The 16,902-nt window shown below is 49.7% G+C and overlaps 1 protein-coding gene and 1 non-coding gene across 3 annotated transcripts in view; both read left to right on the top strand.

Annotated features, from left to right (window-relative positions):
• Positions 1 to 16,902, top strand: part of SLIT3 (slit guidance ligand 3) — a 717,262-nt gene that overhangs the window by 651,880 nt on the left and 48,480 nt on the right. For both annotated transcript variants that reach the window (XM_043488926.1, XM_043488927.1), the window contains 4 exons: positions 4,889 to 4,960; positions 7,352 to 7,515; positions 9,523 to 9,647; positions 16,697 to 16,794. In XM_043488926.1, the coding sequence (XP_043344861.1) occupies positions 4,889 to 4,960; positions 7,352 to 7,515; positions 9,523 to 9,647; positions 16,697 to 16,794 (459 nt within the window). The remainder of the gene's footprint in view (positions 1 to 4,888; positions 4,961 to 7,351; positions 7,516 to 9,522; positions 9,648 to 16,696; positions 16,795 to 16,902) is intronic.
• Positions 2,361 to 2,465, top strand: LOC122454666. The gene has a single exon (XR_006273479.1). It is a non-coding gene; the product is annotated as a small nucleolar RNA U13 (small nucleolar RNA).

The following is a 16,902-nucleotide window of genomic DNA, read 5'->3' as shown; positions in this document are numbered from 1 at the left end:
TTAGTTGTGGAGTGTGGAATCTTTAGTCGCTGCATGTGGGATCTAGTTCCCTGACCGGGGATCCAGCCTGGGCCCCTACATTGGGAGCACAGCATCTTAGCCACTGGATCACTAGGGAAGTCCTGGTTATCATCGATTTTTATTGCCTCTCAATTCAGACTTTTCTTGAAGACTGGGGACGGGGGAGGGTACATGGCCTCTTTAAAAATAGACTTTTTTCCCTACCCAGAGAGGGCTGGGGCGAGAACTAAAGAGTGGGGTGGCATGAAAGATAAGATGGGCAGAGAAGTAATGGACACAGGCCGGCTCTGCCAGAAGTCGTTGTGTCTGCTGGAACCCCACACGGGGCTCCTTGGGAACAATGGGCTGCATGGCTTCAGGCTTCCACCCTGGGTGAGTAACGCCTTGAGAGGAATGGCCTCAGGGTGTCCTGGAACAGGGAAGGGAGGAGTTGGGAGAGTGTTTGCAGTAATCCTGGCTGACACAATGGAGGGCTTGCCGTGGGCCCTGCTCTGCGTCCTGCATCAGCTGAACCATATGTACATCCTAGCTTAGGATGCAGTATATGAGATGCCTTCCCGAATGAAGGCAAAGACAATCAGTTCAAACCACCTTAGACAGAAATAGAGACTGTATCAATGCAGGGAACTGAAAAATGCAATAGTAGGTATTAGGTTCTAGGGCTGGACGCCAGTACTCCAGGGGTACTGTCAGAAATGCGCCTTTCTCTGCCTCACAGAGTGAAACTGCCTCTGTCCTCATAATTCCAAGGAAAACCCCAGAAATGTCTCTCATTGACTTGCTCAGGTCAACATGCTCAACCTCAGAGCAATCACCATGACTCTGATTGGGCAGACCTGGCCCATAGCTCTGCCCACAAGGCCAAACCACTTGGACTCAGAAGTGGAGAGGGGTGAGTCCCCATGGAAGAGGGAGGAACTGTTAACAGAAAAGAGGTGTTTGATGTTGATCAACCCATACCCCAAAAAAGTATCTACTACAAATTGTTTAGTCGCTAAATTGTGTCCAACTCTTTTGCGATGCTGTGGAATGTAACCTGCCAGGCTCCTCTGTCCATGAGGTTCTCCAGGCAAGAATACTGGAGTGGGTTGCCATTTCCTCCTCCAGGGGATCTTCCCAACCCAGGGATCAAACCTATGTCTCCTGTGTTGCAGGCAGATTCTTTATCACTGAGCCACCAGGGAAGTAGATATTAAGAACTCCTCCATTTTAGAGATGAGAAAACTGAGGCACAGAAAGAATATGTCAGTTGTCTAAGTTACACAGACATTGATTATCAGCATAAGGATTTGAACCCATGTTTTCTGATTCTAGACAGCCCCCAGGTCACCTGGGAGTTGCCTAGTTTGCTCAGAAGAGAATTCACCCACCCCATCCCACATTTAGGACAAGGGCAGTTCATGTCATCTATTGTACAAGCCTCGAGCGTCACCTATTTATTCAGATCCAGGTTCAGGCAACCGAGAACTGACAGGGAATGGTTACGCCCTCCTGTTGTTCTCATGATGTTCTCACATGCACCCTGGAGTTCCCCAGGCTGCTTGACCACCACCTGAGAGTCAGGTGGAAAAAGGGAGCACCGGGCACTTGAAGATGAGTCATGTCCAGTTCAGAGTTGCTTGCCAGCACCCATCCCCCATCACTCTTTCCTGCCCTCCCCACCTCCGTGAGGTATAAGGGAGAACAAGAGAGAAAAGTGCTTCCCAGGAGGATGCATTGGTCCCACTCCCCTGGCATCCTTTAAGAGGGTGACTGGACATGCAAGAGTCCTTCTTTGGGGGCCAAACCAGAAGCCAGAACCTACAGCCTAGGCTGATTTCTGTAGCATTGTCCCAGTAAATTACAGCCCCATTACTTGCCAGTTTATAGAGATCTCAGCAGCTCAGCTCATAATAAATGGGAGTGTGACTTGCAGGAGTCACAAGACCAAAGCTGCCTTTGGGTCATTTGGTGTTTTTAAATTAGAGCTTTGTGCCTCTCCAGGGGCCCGAGCCGCATTGGAAATGATTAACAATGGGGTTGGGTGCATTTGCTTGCAAACAGCAAGCAGCCATGAAGTCATCCACGTTAATAGCAGGCGGGAGCCGCTCTGATTCATAAGTGACCACATGGATTAGAGACTGAATGATACTGATAAATGTGTGAGGGAGTGCTTCAGCCCCTTCTTATCCAGAAAGGTGAGAAGCTACCCCGAACACTCTTTAGAGGACTAGGTACTTTCATCCTGTTGTCCTGGCTGCCTAAGCATTGAGAACCGATTTATGGTAATGAGGATAGCAACATGGGACAACCAGGTGTGGTCTGGAGGACCCGGGCAGCAGTAGAAATGCAGAATCCAGATCCTTTTGTAGTTCATAAGCATGATGATTGGGTGTTCACGCTGCTGCGTGACATGTGTGTCCCTCCAAACCTTGTTACGACATCGGCACATTACCTGTCTGACGTAAAAAAAAAAAAAAAAAGAAATGCAGAATCCGCTGAATCAGAATTCCTGGGAATGGGGTTCAGAAACATGCATGTGTATTAGCCTCAATGCTCAGTTAGCTCAAGAGGCTCTACTTGTTATTAAGTGTAATTAAGCTCACATCTATATTCCAGCTGAAGACCCAGGGCAGGCTAACATCAGCTAAGAGGAAAACAGAAGAGCAGGTTCTTAAGTTATTATCCTGTTTACACTTCCACAGTCAATGTTAATCACCCCTTCGTTTAACTAGGGCTCCCTTTGCAGCCCAGGGGATGGTGCCCAGCAGTCACTAAGGAAACCTTTGAGTTTCTGTGGCTGTCCTCCACCTTGGCCAGACCTTCCCAGGCCAGACCCAAAGTGAGTCATCAGCATGGGGATTTTTTTTCTTTGCAGTGGATGACGCATCCTTTCATGGGGGGATAGCCCATGAGTTGGGGATTCACTCGTGTTGTTACTTCAGCAGCAAAACCATGTTCCTTCAGCTTTTTCTCAGACCTGTTCTCCAGGCATTTATTAAAAGCTCAGTGTGTGCCCCCACCCTTCAAGTGAGAATAGCTCCCAGTTACTGCACCACAGAGTAGAGAGAGGTATGATTAATGCCAAGGAGGTTGCCTGGCCCCTCAGACATACTGTCAGATAATGCACATAAGAGTGAGACCCACGTATGTGTGTGGTTGATGCCAAACCCTTTCCCATAAAGATGAATGTCCAGCTCCAGGGAATCTCTCCAGGGGCCGAGTGCCCCCTTCCCTCTGTCTCCTCAGCTGGGGTTGACAGCAGTTCTCAGTTCAGTTCATTCGCTCAGAGTGTCTGACTCTTTGTGACCCCATGTATGCAGTACACCAGGCTTCCCTGTCCATCACCAACTCCTGGAGCTTGCTCAAACTCATGTCCATCATGTTGGTGATGCCATCCAACCACCTCATCCTCTGTCTTCCCCTTCTCCTCCTGCCTTCAATCTTTCCCAGCATCAGGGTCTTTTCCAACAAACCAGTTCTTCGCATCAGGTGGCCAAAGATTTGGAGTTTCAACTTCAGCATCAGTCTTTCCAATGTATATTCAGGACTGATTTCCTTTGGGATTGACTGGTTTGATCTCCTTGCAGTCCAAGGGACTCTCAAGAGTCTTCTCCAACACCACAGTTCAATTCTTCAGTGTTCAGCTTTCTTTATAATCCAACTCTCACATCCATACATGACTAGTAGAAAAACCATAGCTTTGACTAGACAGACCTTTGTTGACAGAGTAATGTCTCTGCTGTTTAATATGCCATCTAGGTTGATCCTAGCTTTCCATACAAGGAGCAAGCATCTTTTAATTTCATGGCTGCAGTCACCATCTGCAGTGATTTTGGAGCCCCAAAAATAAAGTCTGTCACTGTCTCCACTGTTTCCCCATCTATTTGTCATGAAGTGATGGGAAAGGATGCCATGATTTTGTTTTTTGAATGTTGAGTTTTAAGCCAACTTTTTCACTCTCCTCTTTCACTTTCATCAAGAGGGTCCTTAGTTCTTCTTCAGTTTCTGCCATAAGGGTGGTATCATCTGCGTATCTGAGGTTATTGATATTTCTCCTGGCAATCATGATTCCAGCTTGTGCTTCATCCAGCCCAGCATTTCTCATGATGTACTCTGCATATAAGTTAAATAATCAGGGTGACAATATACAGCCCTCCCTTCCTTCTATCTCCTGAGCTGGGATTGATAGCATTTCTCAATCCCCCTTAAATCTCTCTAGGTAAATATGAAGGGAACCAGACTTTGATCTGTAGCAGACATTGTTCAAGACCCTTTTACAAATATTACTAATGGTTAACCATCTAGTACTTAGAAAATGCCAGGCTTCACGACTAATGCACCCACAGCTCCCTGCTGTGGCAAATCTCCTTACTTTCTTCCATTCCCGTTTTACAGTAGGAAACCAAGGCCCAGAGAGGGTGAGTAACTTTGCCCACAGTCATAGAGCTGGTAGGTGGCAGGGTCAGAGTTTGAATACAAACTGCTCAGCTCCAGAACATCCCATCTCAACCACAGTTCTTCCCATTATCTCTGAAAGCCCAGTGTCTCCTTTAAATAGCTATCTCTCTCCATTTTTCAGCTGTAAAAATGGAGGCCCTGAAAAGGAAAGTAACTCACCCAGTGTTCCACAGCTGAAAGGGACTGATTTCTGATTCCATCCCACGTCTAATTCATCTTGGTCTTTCCCAAACCCTCTACCCACTGCATTCCTGCTTCTGAGCTAGGTGTGGAAACATCCATGCCCGTGACTTAAAGGAGACATCCCCTGCTGCGGCCGGAGCAGGGCTGTGTGTGGAGGCTTGACTAGCCGGCCTGGGACACCGGGAGAGGGTACTGAGCTCAAAGCTCTCACTGAAGGTTGATCTGATCTGTGCTTCTGCTTCAGAACCCTCCACGGCAACGACATCTCCAGTGTTCCCGAAGGCTCCTTCAATGACCTGACGTCTCTTTCCCATCTGTAAGTAGCCCTGTTTCTCCCCCTCATGCATCTACTCAAAACAGAAAAGATTGTAATGCCAGGGATAGTAGTGTCACTGTTACCACCTCGGTGTGATTCTTTCCATATGTATGGAACGTATTTTATTTACAGAAATGTACCCACACTGTGTACATTGTGTGTTCCCTGCTTCAGATGCCTTCATGGACATCATCATTAATTATGTAAACAATATAAATGTTTAACAAGAGTGAACATAAAATTCTTACTATGTGCTCAACACTTTAAATGAATTATCTCATGTATTTCTTATGGCAAATAAGGCATTTTTATCCCATTATGAGACATGGTGAAACTGAAGTTAAGAAAACTGAAGACTTGGTCCAGGGATTGCACAGCTAGTGGGTGGCAAAGACCTGGTTCAAATCCACGTTTGCCTTGATGCCAAAACACAGATGCTGTCTGAACTCAGCATCAGGTAGCCCCTCCCACTTCACACAGGCGATACTGAGGCCCCTAAATATTAGGTATTGCATATCTCTCCCAGTGAACATGTTTGAGTGTATTTATAGACTCTCTGTATATTTAATTATTTTCATATTGTGCATATATACTACAATACTGATATACATGCATATTATGAAATATTCAAAAACTAGAAAATTAAAAGTGAAAGTCACTCAATCGTGTCTGACTCTTTGCAACCCAGTCCATGGAATTCTCCAGGCCCAAATACTGGAGTAGGTAGCTGTTCCCTTCTCTAGGGGAACTTCCCAACCCAGGGCTCAAACCCAGGTCTCCCACACTTCAGGTGGATTCTTTACCAGCTGAGCCACAAGGGAAGCCTAAGAATCCTGGAGTGGGTAGCCTATCCCTTCTCCAGCAGATCTCCCCACCCCAGGAATCAAACCAGGGTCCCTGCATTGCAGGCAGATTCTTTACCAACTGAGCTATCAGGGAAGCCCAGAAAAGGCTATGGTTAAAACTCAGTGGAAGTGAGTGTTTTCCTCACTTGGGTGTTTTCTTCCCAGACAGCACTTTGGAGGTATCTGCACTGAAGGTGTCTTTCTTTGGAGGCTTCCCTCCACTACATTTTGAAGCTGAGTGCTATAGGGGAGGAAAAATTTCCTTATATCCTCTTTGGTTCTGTGGCCAGCCTGACATAAGACACATTAACAGGAGAAAAGCATACAAATCATTTAATATTATAAAAATATAAAGTGTACATGGAGTCTTCAAAAGGAAATTGAAAATCCAAAGAAACCGTTGAGCCCCAAAGTTGATAGACGTTTTTCTGTTTTTTTGTTTTGTTTTTTTTTTTCTTGTCCATGCTGTGTGGTTTGTGGGATTTTTAGTTTTATAGTTGCCCAGCTAGGGATTGAACCTGGGCCCATAGCAGTGAGAACGCAGAGCCCTAACCAGTGGACCACCAGGGAATTCCTGTATATGTTTTTATAGAAAGAATGATAAAGTGTGGGGCTATAACAAGACAAAGGGCTTCCCTGTTGGCTCAGTGGTAAAGAATCCACCTGCCAATGCAGGAGATGCAGGAGATGGGGATTTAACCCCTGGGTTGGGAAGATCCCCTGGAGGAGGGCCTGGCAACCCACCCAATATTCTTGCCTGGAAATCCCCATGGACAGAGGATCCTGACGGGCTATAGTCCAAGGCATCGCAAAGAGTCAGACACAACTAAGTTACTATGCACCCACGTAACAAGACAAAGGGGCTTGTGTGAGAGGCAGTAAGTCAAGGGACAGTGACTAGGAAATATTTTAGTAGGTTTGTTTGTACAGATCCATTCTGGTGTCAATTCCCAGTCTCTGGTGATAAGAATGTTCTTTTCTTTCTAGTGCAGGGAGGGTACCTTTCTCATAGGAAATATGACCTGCTTTTAGGCAGAAACAGCATCTCGTGTTTCCTAAGTGCCTTCAGCTCAAAACAGTCAATAGCCAACGCAGCATATTTGAAGCTGGCATGCTCTGAGCCCCCTTTGGTGGTCTGAAGCTGCTTCCTAGGTTGCTGGGTATCAAAACCTTCTCTCCGAGTATATCCTCCAGTGCACCCTTTAGTGGGACATGAGAGCCAGGTAATCAATGGCAGAAGGCCCACGAAGCTTCCCGGAGGGGCTGGAATTGGGGGTGAGTTGAGGATGGGATCTCACCAGGGTAGATGAGACCAAGCCTCAGAGAAGGGAGGGGCTTGTGTGGGGTTGAAACACCTTCAGGGATTGGAGATACAGTCTGAAGTCATTGACTTCACCCCAGTGGGAATAATGTCTTTGCTGGTCCTGCTGTTGGACACCCCCAGTCTAGGCAAAGTCTAAATATTCTACTTTTTCAAGGGGCCGAGACTTTGGAGCCTATGGGCCAGGTTGGGCAGGGGACCCTGATTTCCTGCTCTGCCTCCTAGGGCACTGGGAACCAACCCGCTCCACTGTGACTGCAGCCTCCGTTGGCTGTCAGAGTGGGTGAAAGCTGGGTACAAGGAGCCTGGTATCGCCCGCTGCAGTAGCCCTGAGCCCATGGCTGACCGGCTTCTGCTCACCACGCCCACCCACCGCTTCCAGTGCAAAGGTAGGTGCTGGCCCGCCCCTCCACCCATCTCTGCCCCCGCCCCCCCGCAGGGTCTGCCCTGCCTCCAAGAGCCCGTCAGAGCTAGGCATCTCAACAAGTGTGACTTCTGAAGCCACTGTCCCCTTTCTTCCATGGGCCACACAAAGACTCAGATGCTGAAACCAATGTAGACCTACATCTAAGTATCCGTTTGTCATTTGTTCCCCTAAGTCCCTTGCTGCTATTTCTATGTATTCCTCATTGACTTCTTTCCTTACCTATTTTTGCATAGTTGGGAAAATCTTTAACCTGAATTTTTTTACCCAACATTCTTAGAGCATAAGCATTTTCCCATTTTACTATAGCATACTTTGATCTCATGAGATTTTGATTGACTGCAATTATCATGATAACAAACTACTACTAGGTTCTTATTCTATGGCAGGCATTCTGTTAAGCAGTTTTTCATGTATTGTTCATTTAATTCTCACTTTCCATGGAGTCATTTAATTTGCCAAAATGAGAAACCTGAGGCTTACTGAGGTTAGTTGACTTCTCAAGATTACACCGTTAAGAGAATTCCAGGTCTTTCTGATTCCAGAACATGGTCTTGATCACCAAGCTGTGACACTCCACCATAACTCCACAGGAATTTAACCAGTTCCTGAGTTTGAACTTTTAGAGTATTTCCAATTTTTTTTCCTTACCATGGCTGCATAAAAGTCTGTCTCTATTTAAAATTACATCCTTAGATAAGATTCAGAGAACAGAAATTACTGAGCCAAAGTATATGATCATTACAAAGGTCTTCACATTTATTGCCAAATTGATTTCCAGAAAGGGTTGTAACCAATTTTCACTCCTAGTAGCATCGTTTGAGTACAGTTTTCATTGGACCCTTGCATTATTTTATCTCATTTTGTAATCATTGCTAATTCAATAGGCAAAATATTGTATACCTTTATATTTTGCCTTTGGTTATTGGGGGAACTTTTTTTTTTTTCCAAAAACTTACTTTCCATTTGTACTACACATTTGTCTGTTAATGTCCTTTATTTATCTCTTAAGGTCTCGATATTTATTTTGATTTACAGATATATTTTACCTCTAAAACTTCATTATGTCCCTGGAACACAGTTTCTCTAGAACAGACAATGCCCTGTTCTTCAGTGAAGCCAAAACTGAGCCAACTGGCGCTGGTTCTCAGTCAGGCCATTCTGTTCACCACCCCCACAAATGGTCAGACTCACTCTGGGGTCAGTCTCAACCCAGTCTCCAAACTGATGACTGTCACCCCAGGTCCTGAAAGTCCTGCCATGAAACAGGGCGTGACCATCCAGGACTGTCCACGCTGGCAGCAGCGGTGGCACAGCCCTTGTGGAAAGCTCTGTGCAGGGACGTGACCCCTCTGCTCCCAGCCCTGACGGCCGAGGAGCACAGGGCGTGGCTGAAACTGTCATGGACGCAAAATACACTTGAGCCCCGCTGGCCACTGTGAGCACCGTTGCTGCGTCTCCCGGGCCGTGTCTCACCTCTTCCTGCCGACTCCAGGGCTCTGTAAGGAGGACTTCCTCTGTGTGCCTTTGGCCCAGGTTCTGAGCCCTCTGTAGCCTGGCAGAGACTACTCTGTGGGGAGAGGTGTTTGGGGAAGGAGGGATGGGAGGTCCCAGTGGAGCCTGGGCCTGGAGCTTCCCGAATATAAAAAGATACACAAGGGGTTTCTAATTATGGTGCATTGTTTGCAGATTAGCACCAAAATCGGATCAGGCTAATTAGAGTAATTGATTTGACTGAGAAGTGCTTCTGAATGATGTCCCGCTGTGATTTTTTTCCTCTCCGGATGATGACTGAATTAATGGGACTCTAGCTGGACTGGATGCACTGGCTGGAGAGGGCCAGCCGCCGTCTGGACAGAGATGAGGAGAGCCTGGTGGCTGACCAAGGAGGGAGCCAGGGCAGAGGAGAAGGGAGGGGTGGCAGCGAGCCTACTGGGGGACCGCCTGCCAACTCTCTGTGGTTTGCCGTCAGGGCCGGTGGACATCAACATTGTGGCCAAGTGCGACCCCTGCCTCTCCAGCCCGTGCAAGAACAACGGCACGTGCAGCCGGGACCCGGCGGAGCTGTACCGCTGCGCCTGCCCCTATGGCTACAAGGTACGCAGGCCACCCCCACCTTCCAGGCTGCTGGGGGGCGCTGCGCCCTGCTGACCATCCCTTCTCCAAGGACAGTGCATAAGTCCACTTTACAGCTGACCCCAAAGCAGTATTTGTCAGCAAACTCCCAGAACTGGTGGGGCCTTCCCCGTGGTATCACATCCATGCCAATCACAGAGGACCTCATGTAGTCTTTTTTTTTCCTTCAGTTTTTTGGGGTTTTTCCCTCCAAAGTTTTAACTTTTTATTTTGTATTGGGGTATAGCCAGTTAACAGCGTGAAAATTTCAGGTGGATAGCAGAGGGACTCACCCATACATATACGCGTATCCATTCTCCCCCAGACCCCCGTCCCATCCAGGCTGGTACGTAACAGTGAGCAACCATCCCTCTGCCTTACAGTAGAAGACCGCTACAGTCTTGACAGTGATGCAGTGAGATGGGGAAGAAATGTAATATTTGTATTTTCTTAACTTGAACGTGGGCAGATTAAGTATCAGGAGTTAATTTGCCTCCAATTAGAGACATCCCTCGAACCCACCAGCATCCTGACTTCCTTACGGAGGGATTCCTGAGTCTCCCCCACCCCCGACCCCTCTCTGCTCTCAGAACAACTAGTCCTGAAAGCACTGGTTCCAGCTTGAGGAGGTTCAAGGATGGGGATTAACAGGCCTACAGGCTGCCAAGTCAACCTTCCCTGTTGACAGGCTCAGCACAGCCAAGCCGGGATGGACATTTCAGCTCTCCTGTCCTCCCTGGACACCCAGGCTAATTCCAGAATAACCCTTGCCTCCTTCCTCCTCTCTCTGCCACATCTACAGCACATTAACCTCTGGGGAGAATGGAAGAGGTCCTATGCACTCTGCTTGGCACTTTATTCATCTTTTCCTCTGTGAGGAAGGATTTATGAATTCTCATTTTACAGACATGGAAACTGAGCCGCAGACCTGTTGAAAGAGCTTGACTCAATGTCCCAAGCTTGTAAGCAGTCGGGTTGGGTTAGGACCCAGGGCTATATGATTCCTGAGCCCGCCCCCTTCCCCTGGAGGGTTTCCTGGATAACTGAGCCCTTCAGCGTGCCTCACAGCGGCCAGCAAAGCCATGACTGGGTCCTCTTCCCCACAACCCTCCCAGCTTCCCAGATTCCAGCATCCCAGGGCCCCCATCGGAAGGCTCTAGGTGAACCGAGAGTCTGTAGCCAGTGCCCAGACCGTCTGAGGCACACACCTGGTCCAAGCTGAGTGGGAGGGAGCTGGCAGCCCTGGTCTTCTGTCCCCAAGGGGTCTGTGGGTATCGTGACAAGCTTGACAGGCAGACTGGCTCTGGGCAGCAGGCCTCCGAGGTGGCTTTCTCTGCTGCAGCCACGCCCCCAGTAGACAGTGTCAGAGTGCCATCTACAGGCCTGAGACAAGACAGCCAAGGGATTTCTTTGAAGCTGGGCAGACGGCCCTCCCTGCCCAGGCAGCCAACCCCAGACACACACACACATACATACACACACACACACACACACACACACACACACACAAGGTGGTCCCAGACACACACACACACACACTTACATGCATGTGCTCAGTCGCTCAGTTGTGCAGCCAACTCCAGGACCTCAAACTCAGGGTCGTCCCAGACTCCTGCCCGCCCCCGCCCCCCCACACATACACCCTTACATACATGTGCTCAGTCGCTCAGTCATGTCCAGCTCTTTGTGACCCCGTAGACTGCAGCCTGCCAGGCTCCTCTATCTATGGAATTTTCTAGGCAATAAGACTGGGATGGGTTACCATGCCCTCCTCCAGGGGATCTTCCCAACCCGGGGATCAAACCCATGTATCTATGTCTGCTTCGTTGGCAGGCAGGTTCTTTACCACTGCACCATATATGTATACATATTGTAGGGGAAGACTAGAAATTAAGCAGACACGCTCCAGAGACCTGGATCCTCACATTCCTTTATATTCAATGGAGAAAACTCAGGTTATGGATTTATACTGATCAGCAGGTGTCGATCCCGGCTTTGTCATTTCCTAGTTGTGTGGTGATAACCAGAGGCTTCACTTTGGGCTTCCCATCTGCACACTAGGATAGGACCCATCCCAAAGTCTTACTGTGAGAAGCAGATGTACAATAACACATGCAGTGTACCTAGAACAGTCCCTAGTATTCAGTAAGTACTTAATAGCTGATATATGGCTGCCTTTTACCTTCAGCCTACTGCTGGTCCCTAATGCCAGGGTGGTGGCTCTCGGGAACAGGTGGTTTCCCTGGGGATTATCAGTCTGTGACACTGAACTCCCAAGGAGTGTCTGCTGCTTTCCTAGAGCTGTGAATGTATGACATCCCCAATTCTGTACACGTGTAGTCATCTTTTTAAGCATCGACTCTGCACCAGGCACCTGGACTTCATGTATTTATTCCTTCCTCTGCTTGTGAGGTGGGTGGTGTCATCCCTATGTTAAAGATAACTACTCCATACTCTTAAGTCTCACTTCCCTCACCTTAAAGCTGGCCTGAGTCTGACAGTACTGGAGCCAGGCTCAAAGACCCAGGCTTCTTCCCATCACACTTGAGGACAGTGTGAAGCTTGCCTGGCCCTCGGTGTCAGAGCAGAGTGCACCCCTGGGGTTCCTGCAGGATATTGCTGTGTGTTTGGGTTTTGCTTATAAGATCCTGAACATCTTGCCCGTTTTGGAAGAATTTGAACAGAGATTTTGATGTTTAGGAAGTTGAAGGGCCCAGGCAGGTATAAAGTACATTGCTGCTGCCACTGCTCATGGTGATAGGATGATGCTGGTGGTGGTGGTGGTGACCATGGTAGTATTGTTAATAGCTGGCTTTACTGAGTGCTTACTGCCTGCCGGCCGTGTACTAAACGAGCTACATGCATTATCCTGCATGGTCCTCATCAAAGCCTTAGCCAGGATTCAAAGCTCAAAGTCAGCTGGTTCCAAAATACATGCCCTCAGCCCGTGCATTCACTGTCCATTGGCAACACCATGACATGGCTGCAGAGGAGGGTCCTTGGCCATTTATAACCTGCCTGAATCTCCAGGACAGGGAAATACACAGGGTGCTGGTGAAAAGAACACCACCAGGACCCTCTGGAGCCTGTCTCTACCTGACATGACCTTGGACAGCTCTGGTTCTCCTCCCCACCCGTCTCAGGCTCCTCAACAGTAAAATGCAGCAGACTGAACCAGAGGGGTCCCTTAATCGCATATTGATCACACTCTTTTTGGTTACGCCTGCTTTCCTTTCTGCCAGCAGAGTGATTGGCGTAGTAGTTCTGGGTGAATTGCTAAGATGACAACAGTCACCAGACAGCTGCAAAACGCAGCTCAAAGTTCTAGCATTTATCTAGCTGTTCCTAGAGATCTCCATGTTTCCAGTGACTAGTGAGTGACCTTGAGAGGCCACAGTGTTATAGAAATAGCATGGCAACCACTGCTGAATGTTTGGTAGCAGCTACTGTACATCTGTTATAATGCCAGGTCCCTGAGAAGCAATTTAAGTGCATTATCTCACTTAATACTCTTAACTGTCCTCTGAAAGAAGGACAATCTCTTTTGATAGATGAGGATACCGAGGGTTCAGAAAAATTGAAAAATATACCCACGCTCACACACCCGGGGAACACATTCGCTAAATCCAGAGCCCAGCTCTGTCTTGATGCAGAGACTGTGCTAAGCCCTCTACTAGTAACTGGCTCTCTGTAGCCTCACTTTCATCACCTGTAAATGGGGATAACCATACTCACTGCAGAGCTGTTGTAAGGATTAAAAGGGGTCACGTGTGTCTTGGCCTCCTCAGTACCAGCATTCAGCAGACACAACAAAGCATAACTCTCACCATGATTCTAGGATTTGAGAACATAAAATGGAAATTTTGGCTGATTTTTTGCAGCCATTTAGCTTCATGCATATATGTTCAGTGTCTCAGAATAGTGCTTCTCACTCTTCGAGGTGTACAGAGACCTTGTTAAAGTGCAGGCTCTGATTCATTAGATCTGAGATCGGGTCTGAGATTGTGCATGTCTAACAAGCTTCCAGGGGACACCAGGCTGGTAGTCCAAGGACCACTCTTTGAGTAGCAAGGTCTTAGAGCCACCCTGCTGGCCCCATCTCAGAAACAGGACTCCAGTGGAGTTAGTTGTTTCCAAGATCCTGTAAAGGAACCTAGAAGTCCTGGCCAAGTCCCAGTCCCACCTCTACCACACACACACCATAGGGAGGGGGTCATGAGAGATAACCAAGGAACGTTACAGATCTAGTGGTTTGAGCAAAATGAGGCTCAAGAGAGTAGAACTAAGCTAGCTGGCCAGGTGTTAACAATGGTGGTTGTTTCTGAAGAGCCTGTAAATGATAGAAATCCCCACCTCTGGGCCCAGGCACCACATTGCCAAATACAGGCTCTGCTTCCTGGATTCCAGTGCCCTGTGGCATCTGGGGCTAGAGGAGACACCACCTCCACCCCTGCCCCACCCCAGGGGAGGAATCCCCCGGGAGCCTCTGGGACTTGCAAGTCCCCAGAGCAAAGACACTGGCCCAGGCAGGAATCAGGGAGGCCATGCCTTGACCTGCTCAGGCAGGTCCTGCAGTCCAGGCCCATTTATCCACCAACACACAGACACACACACACACACACACACACACACACGACACATCCTTCACCATTCAGTTGCTGTTGCTGTTTAGTCACTAGGTGGTGTCCGACTCTTTGCGACCCCATGGAGTACAGCCCACCAGGCTCCTCTGTCCATGGGATTCTCCAGGCAAGAATCCTGGAGGGGGTAGCCATTTCCTTCTCCAGGGGATCTTCCCAGCCCAGGGATCGAACTCAGGTCTCCTGCATGGCAGGTGGATTCTTTACCATCTGAGTCACCGGGAAACCCAAAAATCTATCTCAGGCCCCTATCATCATCATGGTCTGTATCTGAATAGCTCTTATTTATGAGCTACCATTATCTGCCAGGGTCAGATGCCTTAGATGAGTGTGATTTCTAATCATTTGTTAAATCCATACAATAGGTATTATTATTGCCATTTTACAGATAATGAAAAAAGTCTCAGAGAGAACTGGTAATTTCCTCAATTTAGCAGCAGCAGTCAGACCAGCATGTGCGCTCAGATCTGCCTACCTGCAGAGCCTGTGCTTTGAGAGAGGCAGAGTAGGCGCCCAGCGAGCAGTTCCCAGAATTGGCTTTGGACTGGATGTCTGGGTTCAGCTGTGCTGGTTCCACATACCGCTGTGTGAGAGTGGACCTATTGCCTCACTTTCCAAGTCCATCTTCCCTCTCAGTAAGAGTGAGGGTAATAACACCACACCCATATTGTAGGGGTGTTATGAACATCATACACCATTGTGAATGTGAAACTCAGCATGAGTCCTGGAACAGAAACTGTACTCCGAATATGGGAGTGAGAATGAGCACTGCAGTTTCCATCGACACACGGGCTTGCAGAAAGGGACCCCATGTTGCTCTGGCTTAGGATAAGCCCAGATCCCACCCCAGATCTCCCCTCTGAGAAACCTGTGACGGGCACGAAAAGCAGCGGACAGATGCAACCCTGCCTTCCGGCTGCTGGAGGCCGGACCTGAGGCTGCAGAGCTGAGGCAGTGGGAGAAGGCAGAGCCCAGGAGGGTCCAGCCAGGGAGCCCAGTGCCTCTCGTTGCGGGCACGGGCAGCAGTGGCAGAGTGGGAAGGAGGGTTTTCTTGGGCAGATGGTGAGCAGGTGGTGTGGCGGTGGGAGGGCTCCCGTGATGGCCCCCGCCTGGCCCCACGCCCACACTGAGCCCACAGCCCAGAAGCAAATGCAGCAGACATCCCTCTCCACCCCTCCACCCCCGCTGCCAGATTGCACAGGTCATCCAGGGAACCGGCTGCCAAAACCTGGGTGCAGTGCTGGTCCGTCGATGCCACGGGAGAAGCTGGTGGCAGAGGACCAAGCCTGGGGCAACTCCCTGGGATGGAGGCCTGTCTCTGCGGCGCCTGTGCCCTCACTGTTCCTCCTCCCTGGCATGCGCCTCCCCACCTGCACACAGTTGGCACCTTCTTAGTGCACACATCCCCTTCAGGGTGCCTGGTACAGAGAAATCCCACTCTGCCCAAAATTTCTCTCACAGGGGGTCTCGGGGTGGCCTGCCATCAGGATCACCCAGAGAACTTAAGAGCAAATAGCAACACCCATGCCCACGTCTGGACCAATCAGAGACAACTCCCTGGGGGCTTGGCACTTTAGGCCAAGGTCTGTTGACCACACTTCAGCCATGGTCTACCCTCCAAGTTGTAGATGACAGTTACGCCTCAGTGAGGTTAGTGATAACATCATCTACTGGCATTTATAGAGTACCTACTATGTGCTAGATGTGTTATGTAATATTTTAAGCACTTCCTTATTGAAAGGTCTAGTTCAACTGTGGTAACAGCTCTTTGAGGTAGGCTTGTAGAAGTTAAAAAGTTAATACAAGGTAAAGGTCAGCCAACCAGGAAGAGGTGAAGCTGGGAGGTGAACCAGCGCTTCCAGGCTCCAGAGCCCCTGCTCTCGGCCTGTGGGTTGGGACAGTGAGGAGGGGGTGCAGTCTGGGCAGTAGTGAGGCTGGGGGCCCTGGTCCTGAGCTCAGCTCTCGTCCCCCGCACCGTGCACCATGGAGAGACCCAAGGCAGGGGCTCCCTCGGGCTTTCCCCGGGTCACACAGACAGCTCGCTTGTCCCAGAGCCCGGGCGACCGCCCCCTGCCCTCACCCCAGAGGGAGCTGGGAGCCCGTGGGGCCTCCTCATCATGGCGGCCGCGGAGGGCCTCCCTCACGACGTGCTCCTCTCTCTCCTCAGGGCAGAGACCGCCCTCTGCCCTCACCCCAGAGGGAGCTGGGAGCCCGTGGGGCCTCCTCATCATGGCGGCCGCGGAGGGCCTCCCTCACGATGTGCTCCTCTCTCTCCTCAGGGCAGAGACCGCCCCCTGCCCTCACCCCAGAGGGAGCTGGGAGCCCGTGGGGCCTCCTCACCATGGCGGCCGCGGAGGGCCTCCCTCACGACGTGCTTCTCTCTCTCCTCAGGGCAGAGACTGCACCGTGCCCGTCAACACCTGCATTCAGAACCCCTGTCTGCATGGAGGCACCTGCCACTTGAGTGACACCCACAAGGGCGGGTTCAGGTAACAGCTCACCCCGGGCCTTCCCTCCTGTCTGCCTGGCGACTCTGCGGCAGGCGGAGGAAACCCAGCTGCGCGCCTCCTGTGGCCCGCGCCCCGCCCAGCCCTCGG

The sequence above is a fragment of the Cervus canadensis genome, chromosome 16, assembly GCF_019320065.1.
Source record: "Cervus canadensis isolate Bull #8, Minnesota chromosome 16, ASM1932006v1, whole genome shotgun sequence".
Classification (NCBI taxonomy): domain Eukaryota; kingdom Metazoa; phylum Chordata; class Mammalia; order Artiodactyla; family Cervidae; genus Cervus; species Cervus canadensis.
The sequence above is the reverse complement of the archived record's forward strand: the minus strand, read 5'-3'. Positions and strand labels throughout refer to the sequence as shown.